General features: G+C 46.5%; 1 protein-coding gene across 7 annotated transcripts in view; it reads left to right on the plus strand.

Moving 5' to 3' along the window:
- Positions 1-20,536, plus strand: part of HDAC7 (histone deacetylase 7) — a 225,268-nt gene that overhangs the window by 164,647 nt on the left and 40,085 nt on the right. For 6 of the 7 annotated variants that reach the window (XM_061614534.1, XM_061614536.1, XM_061614533.1 and 3 more), the window contains 9 exons: positions 5,141-5,243; positions 7,929-8,044; positions 10,337-10,459; positions 10,727-10,840; positions 11,597-11,706; positions 14,719-14,841; positions 16,292-16,475; positions 18,414-18,625; positions 19,461-19,655. In XM_061614534.1, coding sequence (XP_061470518.1) covers positions 5,141-5,243; positions 7,929-8,044; positions 10,337-10,459; positions 10,727-10,840; positions 11,597-11,706; positions 14,719-14,841; positions 16,292-16,475; positions 18,414-18,625; positions 19,461-19,655 — 1,280 coding nt within the window. The remainder of the gene's footprint in view (positions 1-5,140; positions 5,244-7,928; positions 8,045-10,336; positions 10,460-10,726; positions 10,841-11,596; positions 11,707-14,718; positions 14,842-16,291; positions 16,476-18,413; positions 18,626-19,460; positions 19,656-20,536) is intronic. The other variant, XM_061614535.1, reaches the window with a different exon arrangement.

Raw genomic sequence — 20,536 nt, forward strand, 5'->3', positions numbered from 1 at the left:
ATTTTTGCTGGCTTAAATTACAGCTCACATTCTCATGATGCTGAATTCTGCACCCATTTAATGATTTCTCCCTTCACAGTGCAATCAAATGAAACCTCAGGGCCTCATCACACATTACGTTTTTAGGTATACACCTGACTTTTAAATACACTTAAAAATGTGAAGCACAAGTCTAGCCAATATGTCTTTCAAAATAGGTGTATCATATAGAAACATTTGTCAGGGACCTAGGCTTGGATGACACACTAACAGACCAAGGTTGGCCTTGTATAATGTGTGAAACAGCCATAAGAATACCCATGATGGTGGTTATAGATTTAAGAGGGGGCTGGCGAGCAAGGGGTCAAGAACCACGAGTCGTCAGCTCTGTATGCTGCTGCCCATGTGGTGAACTAAAAGAACTGCAGCTTGGAGTGTCTTCCTGGGCAGTAAGTATTCTTAGGCTCCAGACTGGCCACACCCTCCCTGGTTGGCTGTTGAACTCTCCTCAAGAGGAAGATCTATAAAAGGCTCCCTGGTTGGGCTAGGGAGTTGCCTGATCAGCAGTGGTTTGGTTCTGGGTGTGATGTTGGGTGTCAGCTCTGACAGCTGCCTACATCTTCAGCCTTGATACAAGAGCCCAGCGTATATGGCAAAGACCAGCTTTCCCCAACCTACAGCTGTTTCAAACTACAGCTCCCATCATCCCCAGTCATGGGCCATGCTGGCTGTGGCTGATGGGAATTGCAGTCCAAAACATTTGGAGAGCTCCAGGTTGAAGAAGCCTAGCCTATCAGATGTGTCAGATTCAGGAGCACTAGAGAAATGGTTGACCAAAGGCAAGTGTGCCACTAGGCACCTGTAATTAGCTCTGCCAGTACCTTTCAGGAGTGTTTCATGTTCACGCCTGCACTCTCCTTGTGGCACACAGAGGTCCAAATTAAGCAGCAAGGTAAATGGCAGGCTGATATGCGATGAAACAAGCCTTTGGCCAGGGAGTGTCATTTGGCAGCATTGCAGCCCTTCTTGAATCTCAGCAATGAAAGGGAATCAATAAGCCGTGTAGCTCATCCTTGTTGCCCTATGACAGGATATCCTGTGTCTCAAACATTCTCGGCAGATGTCTGCCCAACCTTGCCCTAAAACCACCCAGCAAAGAGATTCTAGAACTTCCCCCATTCTATATTTTACTCCAATTGCTGGGGCACGCTTTAGTTGATGGCTGATATATTACTGGGATGGCCACACTCTCTGTGGCTTTGTCCCAGGCTGCTCCAGGGAAGCCTGAAGCCTGGAATCACAGGAAGGGACAGATTTTGTCACCCAGATTGGGGGAGGTTCTGCCATGGTTAGTACCCACATGATGCCTCCATCCCACATGATGCCCAGCTTCCCAAGTTGCATGGGGTCAAGACCCAAGAAACAGCAACCACACTGCTCCAGTAATGTACGAATCAGACTGAAGAGTGGCTTAGCAATGGAGTAAGCTGCATGGGTTAGTTCTGGGGCTTCAAGGTAAGCTTGGGTGCCTGTCTGCAGAAATGCTGTAGCCCAGGGGCATAGAATCTGTGGCACTCTGGATGCTTCTGGACTACAACTTCCATCATCCTTGACCATGGGCCATGCTTGCTAGGGCTGATGGGAGCTGGAGTGCAGCAGAGCAGCATCTGGAAGGCCACTGGTTCTCTTCCCCTGTTTAAGATACAAGATCCTGTCTCAGTTAATTGGAATGAACTACATGGCCCACTGGTTTACTCCTCTGTGATTCATCTCTACAGTTGCATTGCTGGTGATGTAAGAAGTTAGTGGCCTTTCCTAATCTTTAGCCTGGTTGTCTTTCTGTAAATGAGACTGTGGATTTTTCTTGTCCTCAGTAGGCAGAATGAGCAATGCTTCTGGCCCTCTTTTTTTCTGACATCCTTCAAAGGACAGGCCAATAAGTCAGGAGTGGGAAGCCATTTCTCTTCAGGACTGCATTCTCTTGGGGACAGTCTGTAGGGGACTGCATGCTGGCAGTTGATGGAGTCAGCACCAAAAGTGACTGGATGCTCCTCTCCTTCTGCCACCTCCTCTCTTTCTCTGACCTATTCCCCTCCCTCTCCTTGCCACCCACATGGCCCTTGCTTTTGTGCATCTGGTTGGCCACTATGAGAACAGGATGCAGGATGGGCCATTGGCCTGATCTGGCAGGGCTCTTCTTTTTTTATTATTATTTATTTATTATGAGATTTGTTAGTCGCCCATCTGGCTGGTTCCTACATTCTTAAATTAGTCTAAGGGCCACATGAATTTATTCCAAGGGCCACATGTAGCCCTGGGCCTGCAGGTTGCACACCCCTGCTGTAATTCGATGTAACTCAAGTTAATGCAACACCTGAATGCAGTATGTTGACCAACAGTGTCAAGTAGAAGGCTATGGAGGGGTTTGGGGGTTGATCAGCAGGGAACTAGTCGATAGCCCTTTCACAATAGCCAGCTAATATGGGTCTCCTGTATTTCTGAGATTTTATGGTCCATGTTGGTAACAACCAGAGACACCCAGTTCCACATATTATTGATAGCATTAGTCTCTATACATGCCATCTAGTGTCCAGTTCAGGAGCTGCACCTTCCTTGCAATACTGGCTTTTGCAAAGCTGGTGGCTCCAACCCTACATATTCCGAAATGGAGATCTGCTGCATCTTGCACATCTTTCCAAAGTCATAGTTCTACATCTTCATACACACTATGATAACCAAGTGTGGTCAGGAGAGAAATCTTGCGAGCTCTGGAAGGATTTCTGGAATTATACATTACATGAGACAGATTGGATACGTGTGCACACATGCGTGTGCACACCATTTTGAACATTACCATCTCAATTGTTTTTCAGGCAAAGGCGTGACTCCCAAAGTTACATCCAGCTGCTGTTTCTAAATAATGACATGAAAAGCCCCAGTGGAGATCAGTGTCTCCATAAAATCATGTCATTTACCTATATCTTCTCTTGGTTTTAAATAATACAGGTAGTGTTTTTGTCCAGCCGTTCATAAAGGGATATATAGTTTCCTGATTTCTAAAGCTTAGGAAGAATCACTCTGGTTGCTGAAGTAAGCTTGAGACTATGGCTGCAATTCTATGCCAACTTAGTTCTGAGCACGCATGCACAGGATTGCACTCCACAATCTGCTTTTTCTTTCCCTATAACTTACTATTTCTCAGGGTCAAACCTACATAGCGTAATTGTATGATGGAGGAGATCTGCAACTGGACACACACACACACAAAATAGGACAGTGGTATCTATCCAGGAGAAGAAACGTGCAATCCAGCTTGTAGTTTTAATTTCTAAAAACCAAGAGAAGATATAGGTAAATGACATGATACACATTTATTTGAACTCCCTGTATCTTTAGCAGAGGATGGTGGACTCCCTCTTTTTATAAACAAATTTCTTATCAGGTAGGGCTGTGACGTTCTTGCATGGTTTTTTAAATGAAAAATGTAATTTTTTAAAAATCCATATATGTCAGTCATTCTCACAACCACTGTTGTGAGCATGGTCAGTAATATATCCATTTTGTATATGGAGGAGCTGAGGCTGAGTGATGTGCCCACGGTCATCCAAGTAGTCCTTGGCTAAGAGTCAGCCTCTTTGACCCAAAGCCAATGTTGTCATCCCTAACACTCTGCTGGCTGTTTATAGTGATTTAAAGCTGCCTCCTTTCTTCCTTGTGTTGGTCTTGATCCTGTCAGACTTACACACTCACTCACACATCCTTGGGCATTAGGAAAGGACAGTACAAAGATACTCACCTAGGAATTCCCCACTGCCACTCCCCACACCTTGTCAGCATCCTGAAGATGTGATTGCGCAGGCCGAATGGCACAACATAGTTCTGATATTGCAAGTAGCAAAACGTTCCTTGGGGAGACGCAGGAAGGATGACCTCATCCATATCCCAAGCAGGCTTTTCCTTAAGATTCTAAAGAACATAAAAGTGTTCTAAGGTGTTTTTTTTTTAATATCCTGCTCTTTGATCTCTCATATGTGTTCTTAGGGAGAAGCAGCAGGCCATGCTGCCCTGCTGAGTCCCCGCTAACCTGTCCTTCTTTGAACAGTGATGATCAAAGCAGGGCAGCTCCTGTTTATAGCTGACAACCTTTCCCTCTCATCATTATGATGCGTAGAGTAGGCGTCTCTGCAACCATAGCTCACAGTGACCCCCTCTCCCCTCCTATACACACACCACCTGGAGCCATATAATGGCTATGATGAGCTTGGCCCTTGTTACATTGGGTCCCTCAGCCAATCATGGGGCAGGATGACAGTCCCTATGAAAAAAAGCCAAAGCATTTGAGGTTTCTTAGTTTCTGGAGGGAGGAATATGTCTTCATGGAAGACATGATGGAAAGTTTACTCAGTTATGACTGGTGGGGATACTGGGAAATTTTTCATCTTTGTAATACTACAAATCCAGGCCACTCAATGAGATCGGTTGGCAGAAATTGTTTCGAGAAAGGCTGTTGCTCACTGATGGAGGGCATGCTTTGCATGCAGAAGATCCTAGGTTCAGTCCGTGGCAGCACCAGGTAGAGCCAGAAAGACTACTGTCAAACCTTGGAGAATTGTGGCCAGTTAGTGTAGAATGGGGTGGCTAGCCTGTTGGCCATGCTGGCTGGGGCTGATGGGAGTTGGAGTCCCAATAACATCAGAGGTCCATGGGTTCCCCATCCCCAGTACAGAAAGAACTGAGGTAGGCGGGCCGAGGGGTCGTACTTGATTTAAGGTGGGCTCCAATGACAGTGAGAAAGCATGTTGCACAACGCACTGTTAACTTACGCAGCTCGCTACCAGAAGGTGTGGTGCTTTCATGTCCTACCAGATGTCTCCCTTGGGAAGTGGGAAGGCTAAACCTTTTTTCAAAAACTTAACTCCAGCCTCTTTTTTAATGGCTCAAGTGCATCAATTCCTTTCATCACTTACTGAAAAACTTTAGTGTGCATTGTTTAATTCCCAAGGGTTCACTATCAGCAGGTTGATACCACTGCAGGGGCTGTGGCTTTTGCCGAAAGGACCTGGCCCCTAACTCTGTTGGGTGGTGGTACTAAAGATGATTCTGAGCTGTGTCTGGGTGGTGACATCCCAAGATGGTTAGCAGCTACCTTTTTGCACAACAGGTGCCGTAGCGAGTATGGTTGTGAAGCAGAAGCTGGCTGAAGTCATCCTGAAGAAACAGCAGGCTGCCCTGGAAAGGACCAATGCACCAATCATTACATACAGGTGATCTGGTTATAAGCACATGTTCGCTAACTCATGTACGCTTTTTTTGGCCTATGCTGATTCTCAGTTCATATTAAAGCCCAAACCTTTAAGGGGGTAAAACAGCAGGGGTTGGGTGTGCTTGCCTGTTATTCTCCAGCTGGTTGGTTTATACCCCACATGGCAACCTGGTTTATCTAGATGTGGGTACCTTTGACTTACGCCATTTTCACACATGACATAATGCTCTATGCATTTTCTGCATCCGTACCATGAATATAAAACCTCCATTGGCTAGAACGGACATTCTGAATGAAGACAATCCTATGTGTTCCGGACCCTTGAGCAAAGCCTATTGGACACTAACCACATTTATTTATTTGTTTTATTCATTATTAAATTTATATCCCACCTTTCCTCCTAGAAAGAGCCCAGGGTGGCAAGGAGGAACCCAGGGCGGCAAGCCCTGTTTTGTGTACCATTTGTGTTTAACCTGTTTGTGGGCAGTGCATGTGCCATCCCTGCCCCTACCTGTTCCACCCCGACTTTCCCACACTTGCAAGCCTTCAAGTAATTGGGACCTCAGAATTTATCATGAGGTATAATCTAAGAAATCCCCTTCAGCAGAAAGATTGGAGTGGGCAGGACTGGCACATATGCTCATGCCCTCCGCCAACATGAGTTGTTTAAATACAGCGGTAACAGTGTCTGAATAGGGCTACAGTGGGACTTATTTCCTAGTAAACATTCATAGGGTCATGCTTCATTTGTCCTGTGTTATTTTACGCACTTGGTTTTACATCCCTGTAATCCAACACCTGTGTTCCGTGGGTGTTCAGTGTTTGCAAAATTGAGCCACTTGACACCCTCTGAGATCCTGATTTGTGTGTCTAGAATTACGCCTCCAGTGCTGTGGCTCTTGGCAGCTGCAGATTGTTGCCTTGCTTGTGCCATACAGCTGAATTGGGTACACCTCCAGCAGCCTGCTTTCACCTCGGTTGTTAAACCCTTTGATAGGGTAGTTGACCGAATTCCATATGCAGCAGTCAGGGTTATGTCATAAAGAGTTGGACGTGTACATACAAACATATACTGCGAGTGCCTTTCATTTCCTGTTGTCCTGGTCAGGTGGGTCTTTGTGGGGAGTGGGGGTAAAGAGACTTCTGTTTCTTCTGATCCAATACAGGAATACCCCACTATACGGACCTTCACTTTATGGACACTCGCAAGTATGGACATATTTACAGTAGCACCATTCTCCTGTTTACGTACGCCTGCTTTGCAAGAACGGACGCTTAACGGCATGACGCCACCACCCGATCAGTTTCCAACTACAAACTTTTTCTTAAAATAAGGCCTACTGTGTTTATTTTAGTTGTAAATGCGTTATTTACATCAGTTATGCCCGTATATGACGATTGCAGTGCAGTATATGCATCGATAAGTGAAAAAAGGTAGTGCTTCACTTTAAGTACATTTTCGGTTTACGTACTCGCTGTGGACCCATTGCGTACGTTAATGTGGGGTATTCCTGTATTGCCCATGGGCACCATCACACATCCCCTTCTGGCCATCTCAAATTTTATTTTTTAAATAAGTTTTGTGGGTTTGGGGGGATATCTGTTTTTTGGGATGTGTTTTACTTGTTTTGGGGTATTTGTAGATGTTTTGCCTGTTGCATTGTGGTGCCAGGGGAGAGGAAGGTTCTGAGCATCAGTTTTTTCTTCTGTGAAATTGGTATTTTATGATGCCCACAATAGTTTCTCAGATTTCCAGATGTGCCCCCAGACACAAAATGTTGGCTACTCCCCCACACCTGGAAGAAAAAAAATCGGTAGTGGTACAAGAGGGAACCTCTGAAGCAGACTCCCCTAACCTGGTGTCCCCCAGATGTTTTGGACTCCCATTAGTTCCAGCCAGCATGGCCTAGGGCAGTGTTCTTCAACCTTGGGTCCCCAGATGTTAGACTACAACTCCCATCATCCCCAGTCAACTTTGCTAATGGCCAGGGATGATGGGTTGTAGTCCAACAACATCTGGGGATCCAAGGTTGAGAACAATGGCCTGTGGTCAAGGATGATGGGAGTTGTAATTCCTTAAGGTCTAGAAGACACCAAGCTGGGGAAGGCTGCTCTGGAAGTTGGTGGATGACAGGCCTTAATAGCTGGAAGTATCAGTCATATGTTGGTTGCTGATGATGTCCAAACACACCTCTTTTCCCCGGCCCTCCTTTTCCAGTCAAATATGTTTAACAAGGTTTTCAGAAAATGCTGCAGGACCTGTTTACCTCTAAAGCAGATAAAGTAATGTAAGCCAAGTTTTTCACAAGACAATGGTGTCATAAGTAGAAAGAAAGCTAAAAAATTCTACATCATTTAATTTTTTTGTCCATTCTTGAGTGCTCCATGACATTACTTCTAAAGGTTTTATGGTAGAGGGCATGTGGAAGATTTTGGCTTGGGATTAGAAGCATGAGAATTGAATTAAAGATTGTTGACCTCTGTCCCAAATGGCTCCAATAAAGCTGAGCCACTAGCCACATCAGAAGGCAAATGAGAGAGCCCTAAAGCACCCAGCCTGTGACTTGAACAGGCTTCCTCGCTCGCAGCTCATTCTCTTAACCACTATGTGGTGCTGATCAAACAATGTCAACAGCAAACCTCTTTCTCCTCCTTCTCCTCCTCCTCCTCCTCCTCTTCCATGCAGGTCCTTGGAACCAGTGGAACACAAAGGCCCAGCCAATCCTGCACTCCCCAGTTTCTTTCCTCCTGTCTCCAACAACTCCGGAGACTCCCCAGAGCACTTTCCACTAAGGAAAACAGGTGAGGAAGCAGAGCAGAGTTAGAGACTTTTTTGTTGTGTTTGGGTGGGTTGTGGTTTTTTTGACAACTAGGGTTGCCAGCTGAACAGGGAGAGAAGATGAAGAAAAAAACAGCCTTGATTGGATCTGCAGAAATCTGCTTTTCTTGGTATGGAGATAAACGTGATCAACTGCTTATGCCTGCATATCAAACTGCTGTTAAACATGTGGCTGTTGAGTTTAGAGAGAATCGAGGGTAACAGGCAGAAAGCAGCTGAGAAATTGTGACTGGCACGGAAAACAACCTGGGGAGACAAACCTGCAGTCACTCTGTGTGTCTGTGTGTGTGAGAGAGAGAGGGAGAGAGACTTTTCGTGCAATCTCCTGCGGGAGCATCTGCAGGCTGCAGCAGAGGAAGAGATGAGAAGTGGGGCCAGCCCACCAGTTCTGCTGAGAGATCAACTCCATCAGGTTTCTTCCCTCCATCAACTATCACCTGGCAAAAGCAGAGGGAGAGATGGAAAGCTGGGCCACTCTGCTGGTTCTGCTGAGAGACCAGATCCATTTGGCTCATCTCTCTGTCTCCTGTTTCCATTCCAGCTGGTCATTATAAGAATTACTGTATGGCTTTAAAAATGGTGCCTGAGTTTGCTTGTTTTCCTCTTCCCTCTTCTTCCCTTTTTTCTTTTGTGTCATATCTTTTAAACTGTAAGCCTGCAGACTGGGCAGTGTTTGTTATTTATCTTATGTAAACTGATTTTGGGAGCCTTTGGGGCTAAAACAGAAGTGAGGAACCTTTTTCTGACCAAGGGCCGCATTACCCTGGTGGAGCGCTGTCAGGGGCCAAATTCCAAAAGTCATTGCATTGTCATATTTAGCACACACCCATCATTGACACAGACACACTACAAACACACACATGAAGAGCAAGGCTAGTGCAGAGAGCTAAGTTAAGGAGCATAAAGAGGGTTTCTGTGCTCCACTGTGAAAAGCTCCCCTTTCTTGCAGCCCATCACAGAAGCTGAACAATCTCCTTATGAAAAATAGAGGGAACTCCTTTTCATGAAGAGATTGCATCACTTCCATGCTGTGCTGTGCAGAAAGCGAGTCCCTTCCTCCCCATGCAGCACAGCAGCCAAATCATCTCTTTATGGAGAAAAAGATTGCTCTCTTTATCCATAGGCAGGTTGCTAAGGAGGAGGGGGTGGAGCTGCGAGAGGCTGGTGGGCCAGGTAGGAATGCTGCCCAGGCTAGATCTGGCCTGCAGGTTGCTGGTTTCCTACCCCAGGCTAAAGAGTGGAATAAAAATGCTTTAAATAACCCATAATTTAGTAATAATAAAGGGGCAGTGCGCTGTCTGCCCCACATATCATCCTCATCCTCACTCGAGTGCGCTCTTCACAGAAGTAAGTAGAGTTCAGTGGCACACAATGTACTTTGCATGTAGATGGTTCAAGGTTCAATTCCTTGAAAGGTTTTCAGGTAACAGGACTAGGTAGGACCTCTGTGTGACGTGCCTCCGTTCACAGGAGGTAGCAGCAGGTTAGATGCAGCTGTAGTCTGACTTCATACTACTAGGCAGCTTCATGCAGTGAGATCAATTACAAGCGTCTCCTTTGATAAGAGCAGATACGCTGTCCCATCCTGGCCTTCCAAATGGAGCATCTTCCTTAACTTTGTCAATGGAGAAAGAGAAGAATGTGTGTGTTGTATCCAGTCCTAGTCTTAACTAAGAGTAGATCCATTGAAATTAATAGACATAACTAACTTAAGTCTGTTAATTTCAGTGGGTCTGCTCTGAGTAGGAGTAACACTGGATTCAATCCTGTGTGTGTGTTGCCAAGTATCACACAGGTGCAGTGGTGCAAATTCAGCAAAGAAGAAAATGAATAATGGAAGAAAAACAGATGATATGGTAAATAGGAATGTGCTGTCGTGCAGATGTTGCCAGTTGTAGATTCATTCGTTTGTTTGTTCGTTCATTCCACTTTGCGGTTGCCATGTGGATTTTCTGCCTTGGGTAATAACAGAGGTCCATACATTTGGGCTGGCTTGGGTACCCCCAAACATCCATCTCCCTCGACTTGTGGGTGAGGAGGTCTAGTCCCTGACCTTGCACTGAGCCTGTCTTGCTGTAGTAAAAGCCTCGCTCACCTCCAGTGGTGAGCTGGCAAGTGCACTTGCTAATCTCCAGCTGCCAAAATGTCTTGGGCTGTCCCTCGCTGATCACTGTTGAAACCAGATTGCCGAGCTAGATGGGCTTCTCCTCTGAACAACACAGCACTTCTCATGTTGCTATCTGTATTTGCTTCAGCGTCTGAGCCCAACCTGAAGTTGCGCTATAAGACTAAGAAGGCTGGCGAACGGCGCAAAAACCCACTAACCCGCAAGGAGAGCGCCCCCCCTTCCTTGAAGAGGCGTCCAACGGAACCCATTGGTAAGAAGGACACTTGGGAAGAGTTTGGTGGAAGGGAGATTGCTTTGGCACTACCATTGCCCTGTGGATATCCCAGGGTTCCGAATGTTTCCTGGTTCAGTGAATTGCCATCCTTGGGAATGCAGTGGGGCCTTAGCTTGTGATGCGGCTGAGCGTAAAGAAGTTTATTTGTGATCAAGTCTGAACCAGCTCACCTGAGATGAACCCATTCGAAACAGGCATGGGGAGCTTAGCCCATCACAAGTTTTTTCTTCTTCTTCCTTTCAGTCCCAGCAAAAGTGGAAGCTCCTGATAATCTGCTGTGCGTAGATGGCAGGTCACAAGTTACTCAGATTTGCCTTACAACAGCCCTGTGTGGTTGTGGCCAGCATTGTCCTATAGGTATGAATAATAAGTGTGGATCCTTGTGTCACTAAAACTGCACCATCCATGCAAAAGAGGGAAGCATCACTAGGCTCGGAGGAACCCCAAAGTACAAAAAATATTTAGGGAAAAAATCTGCTAAGTACGAGGGAACTTCAAAAACATCCTAACAAGGACTGAGCATGTTCAGTGGCTACAAAATTCTGTTGGGGAAATGGAAAACTAGAAAGGGGGGATGGAATGGAATGGAGTATCCTGGAAAATGGCATGGCTCACCAGGTGGAAAGGCTGTGAACTCCATGCAGCCGCGTAGAGGTATTACGGCTGTGTTTACATAGGGGAATGGCCCAGCTTGCTGAATTTCTACTCTTCTGGCTAGACGCATTTTACTTGTTTTAATAGTTGTAACCATTGTAAGTTTTCATAATTATATATTGTTGTAATCTGCCCTGGGACCTTATGATGAAAGGCAGGTAAGAAATCAAATATATACCTTTCATAACTTCACGGTGTGCCTGCCTGATTGGTTCCCCATGCCTGCATAGTTAACCAGGTAGACCAAGGATGAGAAACCAGTGGCCCTCCCAGCTACATCTCTCTAACCATTGGCCATGCTGACTGGGGCTGATGGGAGCCAAATCAACATCTGGTGGCCCAAAGCAATCAAGACGGCAGCCCTCCAGCTATCTGCAAATCTCCCTTGACTGTGTGCCTGACCCCTTTCTTCCTGGTCTTGCTGTATCCAAATCTGTGCCTGTTCTTTCTCACCTGCAGATTCATCTCCCAGCAGCAGCAGCACCCCAGTGTCTGGGTGCAGTTCACCCAATGACAGCCTGGTGCCAGAACATGGAGGCCTAACAGCTGCACCAGGGCTTGCACAAGAGGTATGGACCCTGTAGGGCCATAGACAGGGGTAGACCACTCAGGACATCTATGATTGGCTCTATGGGACCATTAAGCCCACATAGCCTGCAGTGACAGCAGGTTTGCAAATGGCCACTCACTTGGTCACCTGTGGCTGGTAAAAAACATTTCTGGATGACCTGGTGAGGGAAGCCTTTGGAAACTGGGTGCAGATTGGTTAAATAATATATTCAATTCATCTATTATTAATCTGTTATTAAATCAATATGTAAGCCTGCCTTTATTTTGTTCTGAAGCCATCTGCAGTTGACGCTGAATGGTTTAGGGGTCTTCTTCCAGGAAGAGGTTTGCAGGAATCTCCCATCCAAGGAACTGACCAGGTCCAAGCTTGCTTAGCTTCATTAGTGTTACTCCATCAGGTGCATCCAGATCACTCCTTGTATCACTGGTTTGAGGGTCTTTGAAGACGAGCTGGTGGGGATGCTGGAGTGTGTGACGGCTGCATGCTCCTAGCCATGGGGTGTGTGAGGGTGCTAGGGTTTTGCCCTGAGATTTGTTTTATTTAGAGTATTTATAGCCCACTTTTCCTGGAAGGAGCTAAAGGTGGCTACAGCCAGTTTTGTCCTCACAACAACTTTGTGAGTCAGGTTAGACTGGGAGCTAGTAACTGGCCCAAGGTTTACCCAGTGAGCTTCATAGTTGAGTGGGGTGTTCTACCCAGTTCTAGTCCAATAAGCAATACACAATGATTCTCATATATTGCTTTTCAGATGTTAATTAATATGCATTTTTTCTGAATTCATATTGTAATCCACTGTGTGTGTGTGTGTGTGTGAGAGAGAGAGAGAGAGAGAGAATATCTGTATGTATTTGTTTATATACAAATTGGTTCCAACATTTCTGGCACACACTAGTGCAAGGATGGGGAACCTGTGGTCGTACTGATATTGTTGGACTAAAAGTCCCATCACTCCTGCCCATTGGCCATGCTGACTATGTCTGATGGGAGTTGGAGTCCAACTACACCTGGAGGGCCACAGGTTTCCCTATGCCTGTGCTAGCATGACCAGGAAACAGCCCCTGGGGCAGAACTATGAAGGATAAGGCACTGGAAGCTCTGAAGCGAAAGGCAGGCTCAGTTCTATAGAACCGTGTTGCAATCTGGAGCAAAGTTGAGAAGGAGCTGGTTTCAGATACTGGGCTAACCCAAGGAGGACCCATGCTTAGCCCACACCCCATCTGTGCTGCCAAAAACAGGCCTTTGAGGGCAGACGTCCAGGGCCTCACTCAGCAGATTGAGCAGGAGGGGTCCCCAAACAGGGCAAGGCTGGCTTACCACTTTTTAAAATAAGTGAATGAATATACATTGCCATCTAAGGAGGTGGTGTAGGGTGAAAGACCATCGTCCAGAGTCTAAAATTACCCAACTTCATTGTTTCACCCGTCAGTTGCACCCAAACACCTGATGCCATTCATTCCTATGCGAAAAGACTATATACCACACGAGGATAGTATTATGGTGGGGGGAGCTAGACTTTCCCCCCTCCAACACTGGGTTGCCTGGCCTCTGCTTACGAGGATCACATAGAGGGGCAAAAAAAAAACCTCCAGCAGTCATTGCTTTCTTTACTTCCATACTGATTGTTTTAATTCCAGTAAGAATTGTTCAGTTTCACTCCCTCTTCAACCCTTTCTCCCCACACAAAAGCCAACAATCTTATCTAAGCTTTATAGCAGTCATCCTATAATTATGGGTGATTTGCACCACAATTTGGTAAATTCAGGTCCATTGCAAAAAATCCTACTTTTCACAACTGTACAAAGATCTACCTCTTTAACAGGCAAATTGCCAAGCTGCTTGTTTTCTCCTTTTGCTTATCTATTGCTATTTTTTTAAAAAAATAACTCTTTCTAATTATTATTATGGAAAATGCAGAAGATCCTAAGTTCAATCTTCAGCATCTCCAGGTAGGGCATGTCTGAAACCCTGGAGAACTTCTGCCTTTCCTAGTAGACCAGGGTGGGGTACCTCAGGCCTCGGGGCTGAATGAAGCCCTCCAGGCTTCTCTGTCTGGCCCTCAGGACTTTCCCCAGACTATACCCTCTCCCCAGTCACACCTGCCTCGAGTGTTTTTGCAGAATTCCTCTTGCTTACCTGGATAGATGATAAAGAGGGGTGTTTGTGTGTAGGCATTGGCCCACTGTACAAGGTAACAATTATATTCATTGTTCCATCTGCTTTTGCCTTTGGCCAAGCCCACCACTAACATGTCCCCCCCCCTCGAAAGGTTTCCCTGAAGGGAATGTGGCTGCTCAGGTTGAAAAAGATTCCCCATCGCTGATGTAGACAACACTGTGCTACGTGGGCCAATGGTCTGACTCCATATAAAGCAGCTTCCCATGTTAACAAGTTACTGTTGATGACATTTTTTCCTTGTTGGGACCTTTATTTGAAAAGTGGGACAAAAATGCTTGGATAAATAAATATGGTGTCTTTCCCTGCTTTTGGGGGGCCAAACTGATTGAGAGCTGGAGTGGTGGGAAGGGAGAAAATGTGCTGACCGCCATTCGGATGCAAATTTACATACACAAATGTGTCATTGTGCTGATCCCTTCGCTAGTGCCAGTTCTCCCTTGTTATACTTGGCAGAAGCAGGGCGAATGGGCTTCCAAGGGTGGACTCAAGAGATTCAGAGTAGGATCAAAATCAGTATCCACCACCTACTACACAATATAGTTTAACCTCAAGGAACTGTTTGGATGCCAACATCTGCTGAGGAACTCCTGCATGCAGAGGATTCTGGGAAGTGTTCTCAGGCACACTTAATTCACAAAGACAGTGAGCCCCAAGAGGTCTGTGCAAGTGCCTTCATGGCCTGAGTAGAAGATTTCCCAGACTCCTCTGCAACATGCAGTGGTTCTATGACAGGCGTGCAACAATGCAGTTCCTTGGCAACATGTCTAGGCTTCCTTTGAGATCAGACGTTTAAAAGCTTCTGAACGTGATTGATCCCCCCCTTTCTTTTATGCAGACACCACTAGCTCAGCGCCTGAGAATGCAGGAGACCTCATTGGCCCAGTTTGCTCTTCAGACCACTGGCTCCCTCCCAGCTCTCACCCTTGGACTACCAACCACTTCCGCAGCATCTGCCAGGGTATGTCTAAAAGGGATGTGGCATGATGTAAGCTTCCTGGTGGCATCTGGTTGGCCACTTGGGAAACACTTGGGAAACAGGGAGCTAGATAGGTCTTTGGTGTGATCCAGCAGGGGTCTTTTTCTGTACCTTGAAGCAGGAAATTCACATTCCATCCAAAAGATTAATCTTACGTAGAAAAGATTCTGGGGTAATATTTTTATGGAACAGAATCTCCTTGAGCCAGGGCTTGCCTCTAGACCATAATGACTAGAAGAACATCCTTGTAATAAAAGAGTGCTTTTGTGATGGTATTCAGCGGGATGGAGTAGTGGCGCCTCTTTTTTTCTGCCCATGGCAGCAGTCTTGTGCTGCCACTGATGGCATTTTTGTCAAGCTGTGAATACTGGCACCTCATTTTTTACCATCAAAGGACTGGTAGCAGATAATAAAAATGACAATAGGCAATGAAATCCTAAGCCAAAAATAGATCATGTTTTAAGGAAGTAGCTTGAGGGAGGTGGGGATCGTTTTTTGAGAAAGTATCATATGGGAGGTAGGAACTTTGCTTCTCATGTTGTATGCCAGAGTGGAGAACTGGTGGTTCTCCAGATGTTGTCAGACTACATCTCCCACCATCCCTAACCATTGGCCACGTTTGCTGGGGGCTAATGGGAGTTGGAGTCCAACATTATCTGGAAGGCCACAGATTGCCAACCTCTGCTGTATTACAGGCACATCTTTCTCTCGTCGTTAATCTGACGTTTGTCTTACAACACTTGGTCTCATATTGTGAGATGGGCTCCACTGGGGACAACTTGTCTTCATCCCCTCCCAGATAAGACCTAGGGAAACTGGGTAGGATTCTGGCAATGGGCCGTCACTAATTCTGGCAGTGGGGGGTGGCATTCAGTCTGATCCACAATTTGTAGGGTGGACTAATTTCAGTCTTGCGCAGACTGTTTTCTTTTCTTACAAAAATCCATGTGTGTGGACTGATGTGTTTTAAAGATGCAAAACCAGTTACACATACTTGGGATCTCTGCACAATTTGAAAGCATAACTACTATGTGCTAAGTGATCCTGAATCAGAGCTCTAGCCTAAGAACATGAAAAATTTCTTGCTGGATCTGAGCAAGATCTATCCAATTCATTAACCAACGGGTTGTTGGGGCTGGGTAACCTGTGGCCTCCCAGATGTTGTTGGACTGCCAGCTCCCATCAGCCCCAGCCAGCATGGCCAATGGTGAGGGATGATGGGAACTGTAGTCCAACAAGATCCGGAGGGCCACAGGTCTCCTCCTCCTCCTGTAGCAGGTGGTCCACCAGATATTGCCCAGTTGTCCTCTGGTGGACTGCAGTATACCTTCTGCCCATCCCCTGATCTAAACCAATTCCTGGTACCTACATGGTTTACACCCACTTCATGCCTTTGAGAATTTTGGGGCTCTTTCCAATTCTCTCTCTATAGGGTGATGGAGATCATAGGACACTTCCAGGCCTTGCTCACAAGGTGCCTGTCCTGACTAGCACTCATGCACCCGTGTTCCTACCAACCAGCTTGGAGCAACATGAACCTGGGAACCCCCTGTCCACTCGCCTGCAGCCTGTTATCATCCTGGAGCCTTCACTCACCCATTCTCCTCTTGTGACAGGTGTGTACCAGCCCCTCAAGTTAGGAAAACAGGGCAGTGAAGGGACCTACTTAACAAGATGTATGTGTGTATCTTCACATGGACAAAAGGGAACAGCATTAGCATGATGGTTTTTGTGGTGTTTGTAGAAAATTCTGTAGCAGAAGAGAGACTCTAGGAAGAAGAACACTCCAGGTAATGTTCACGTTGAACTAGCAGTTTATGAATAATGTGTTTTCACATCAAAGAGACACATGTGCGATGACGGAGGACTGGACAAAGGCAACGTTGAAAAGGTTTAATGTTTTGGTCTGAAATCATGGAATTTCAGAAGGAGAAAGAAAACCTTTTTCCAGTTTTCCAAATCTCCGATCTGTCGTAGCAAATGAGGAACCACCCTGTTCAAGCATCATTGGTCACCTTAAAGACCACAATAACCATTATGCTGTGTCCTTTGGTCTTCTGACAAGATTGCACTACGAGACCCTGGGTGATTTCATGCTGTGCCTAGAGCCAGCTCAAGCTGTACAGCTGCATGAACATTAGTTTTGCACGCCCCGCACTGTGCCTTGTCATATGGGGAGAGGGGAGGAAGAGGAAGAATTGTGTTCCCTCCTGAAATGTTCTTCCCATGCTGCTCCTTCCCTCTGCTCCATAACTAGAAGGAGGGGAGGAGGTTGTCATTGAGGGGTCTTCCAGATTAACTTTGCAGCGTTTGAATACTGCCACCCCAGCTAGCCTCCTGTGCTACTGCCTCTTGGGCTGAGCCAGCGCTCAATGTATCTCACCCATCACTGTCCCATCAGTTTTTCTGACTGGCTGCTTCCCCCTTGGCTTCTGCTTCCATACCTAGCATCAAGCTCCCTGCAGTGGAGACGTGACACAATGACATCACACAACGTTTCTGCACCAACTTGTGACTTAGTGTGCTTAGAAACTGCCTTTGGGAAAGCCAGCCGGGGTAGGGTGGGGGAGCCAAGCACCTGTCAGGCCATGATATATGTTCAGCGAGCTGCGTTCAGCTAGTGGATCACAACTTGTGCAGGCCTAACGCAACATCATGGCGTGGTGCAGCCCAGAGCATGGCAGCATTTGAGCTTCTCCTTTGAAAACCATTCTCAAATTTTGAAAAAGGGAACAATTCATGATTTTTAATTGCCATTTTCAGTAGAGAGCAACAACCCACAAAAGTAACTATGGTGGTTTCAACAAGTCAACCACGCGGTCCTATACAGTGTTACAGCTGTTCTTGTGTGGGCTTCTTTTTCCCAAGCTGACCTTGACTTTGATGTTTCTACTCCTTCCTCCTGTTCTCAACATTTTTGATGGAGGGGTGTTCTTCCTTCTGCCCTCCCCCACTCCGGGTTTTTAACTCATAAGCCAGAGATAGGGAACCTGAAGTCCCATCAGCCCCAGCCAGCATGGCCAACGGTCAGGGATGATGGGTCTTGGTAGTCGAGCAATGCCTGTAGGGCCTGATAGGATCCCCACAATCTTTTCATCATCGTAGTGGAATCTTCCAAGAAAGAACAGGCATTTTTGGTCAGCTGTAGTGACTTTGTAAGAAAGGGCACAGACACAAGCCGGAGATCATATTGCTTTGCAATCTTAGGGAATTGCAGTTTTTGTGGTATTGATATGCAAATGGTCTCAAAACAGAACCTCCAAATATCATACAAAAGCCTTATATTGAAGGGGGAGAACACTGAGAACCAGTCAAGACCAGCGCAGTGCTGCAAGCCATAGCAAAATCCAAATACAAGCAGATTTCTAGCATTTTTAAAAAACTACGAATTTTGCACTTTCCCAGTGTGCTCTTTCCCTTTCTCTCCTGCTTGAACAACATTCACAAGCAACACATTCTGGATTACATTCTTGGCATCACATCTGAATAGGCCGTTAAGCTTCCTCGGCTTTCCACCCCGGTCTTCACACTCTCTTGTCCTCTCTCCTGTTCAGTTCCAGGACTGGGAACGGTCCCTTTTCACTTCAGCCATTCCCAGCTGCTTCCCCCAGAGCGGCTATCGATGCCCACGCCTCACAAGCCCTTGGGGCGGACACGCTCAGAGCCTCTGCCGTCCAGCCCCAGAGCTGTGCAGCAACAGCTGGCGTACCAACAGCATCACACGCTCTTTCTTGAGAGGCTGAAGCAGCAGACACAGCTGGGCAAGGTAGGCTCCGTTTTGGTCTCATCCAGATGGGGAAGGGCCATGGCTAAATGGCAGAGCATATCTTTGCATGCAGAAAGTCCCAGGTTCAATCCCCTATGGCATCCACAGGTATATTATTTATTTAATTATTATTACATTTATATCCCAACTTTCCTCCAAGGAGCTCAAGGTGGCGTACAAACATGGCTCTCCCCCTCCTGATTTTATCCTCACAACCCTGTGAGGTAAGTTTGGCTGAGAGACAGTGACCAGCCCAAGTCACCCAGTCAACTTCATGGCAGAGCGGGGATTTGAACCCTGGTCTCCCAGATCCCAGTCTGACACTGTAGCCACTACACCATACTGGCTCACACACGGAACATGCCCTACCTGAAACCTTGGAGAGGTGCTGCCAGTCAGTGTAGACAATATTGAACTTGCTGGACCAGTGGTCAGACTCAGCATAAGGCACCTATCTATGTTCCTGTGTTGAGTGTGTCACTGGCATAAGCAGCCTCTGGGCAACATTCCTTGTGTGTTGATGTGGTAATGTAGTTCTGAGGGAGTACACTGTAACCCCAGCATTCAGAGGTCTGTTTTCATCCGGTCGTGCTTTAGCCCAGAAACAAGCGCTTGAGGAAAGCTGCCTGGCCATTCACCTGTATGGGACACTTTTCAGATACAAGATCCCCTTTCCCATGGCCAGCAGGCGTACAACAAATGACACAGATTAGAAAACACATGCAAACTGCCTATCTTTGCATAACCAGTGGAGTTTGTGGGGCTTCGCTTCTCTTGGTGCACCATTGCCATTGTTTTAGCACATGCAGCCCAGTTTCACTCTTCCCCCCAATAGCGCATGGCCAAGTCTAGCGAGAAGCCTCGGCTGCAGCAGATCCCCTCTTCGGAAGACATGGAGGCCGAGACAGGAGAGGATCAGAGCGACCTGCCCCAGGGCCAGATGGAGCCTTCGCCAACAGGGGGCAACAGCAAAGAGACGGAAAGGAGCTCCAGGTTGGGTCAGCCTCAGGAGGAGCATGTCCTTCAGCAGGTAAAGGAAGAGATCAAAAAGGGCCCTCTGATCAAGGAGAACACACACACACACACAGAGTGCTTTCTACATTTTAAAATGCTATGCCAGGAAATATCATCCTCATGCATGGAAGGAGCCACAACACCATAGCAGAACATCTTCTCTGCATGAGAAAGTCCCCTGTTCAATCCCCAGTGGCATCTCCAGGTCGGAGGCCCCTGTCTGAAAGGAATGCTGGAGAGCCGCTACCATCCATGCTGAGCCAGATGGACCAGTAGTCTGACTCTGTGTAAGGCAGCTACCTCTGTTTTTGCTCCTGGCGTCCTACAGTTCTTTTCTGAGGGAACGTGTGCAGGATTGCTCTCTCTGTTGCACACACACAGAGCAATGAGCAATCTCCAATATGGGTGCATCTTCTGAATCTCCCAGGAATGAACATGATACAGTTTGCACTTTTGACCTTGGGAAATCCCCAAAGATCCCTTATGGCTTCGCTGTCTTCAGGAGAAAACACTCTCCCCTTTGCAAGGTCTGCAACAGAGAAAGATTAAGCAAGCGCCTTTTGATTTGCCTTCAAAGTTTCTTTGCATGTCTGGCCATGTGTGGTGTTCCTTGGTGTAACAGAAAGCACATCCAGTGTCTAAACTGCAAAGAAACATATTGACAATTTGGGGTGTATAACATTCAAAGAAGTAGGAAACAGCAACGTTCACAAATTCATGAGACACATTTTATCACAACAAAAATGGAAAACGTACACCCTTCATGTGACACAAACAACCACTAATACCTACTCTGGACAAACATACGTGCATCACAATAGTGATGATGATGAACTGCTTTCAAGTCGATTCCGACTTATGGGCGACCCTATGAATAGGGTTTTCATGGTAAGTGGT

Source organism: Rhineura floridana, chromosome 3 (assembly GCF_030035675.1).
Source record: "Rhineura floridana isolate rRhiFlo1 chromosome 3, rRhiFlo1.hap2, whole genome shotgun sequence".
NCBI lineage: Eukaryota > Metazoa > Chordata > Lepidosauria > Squamata > Rhineuridae > Rhineura > Rhineura floridana.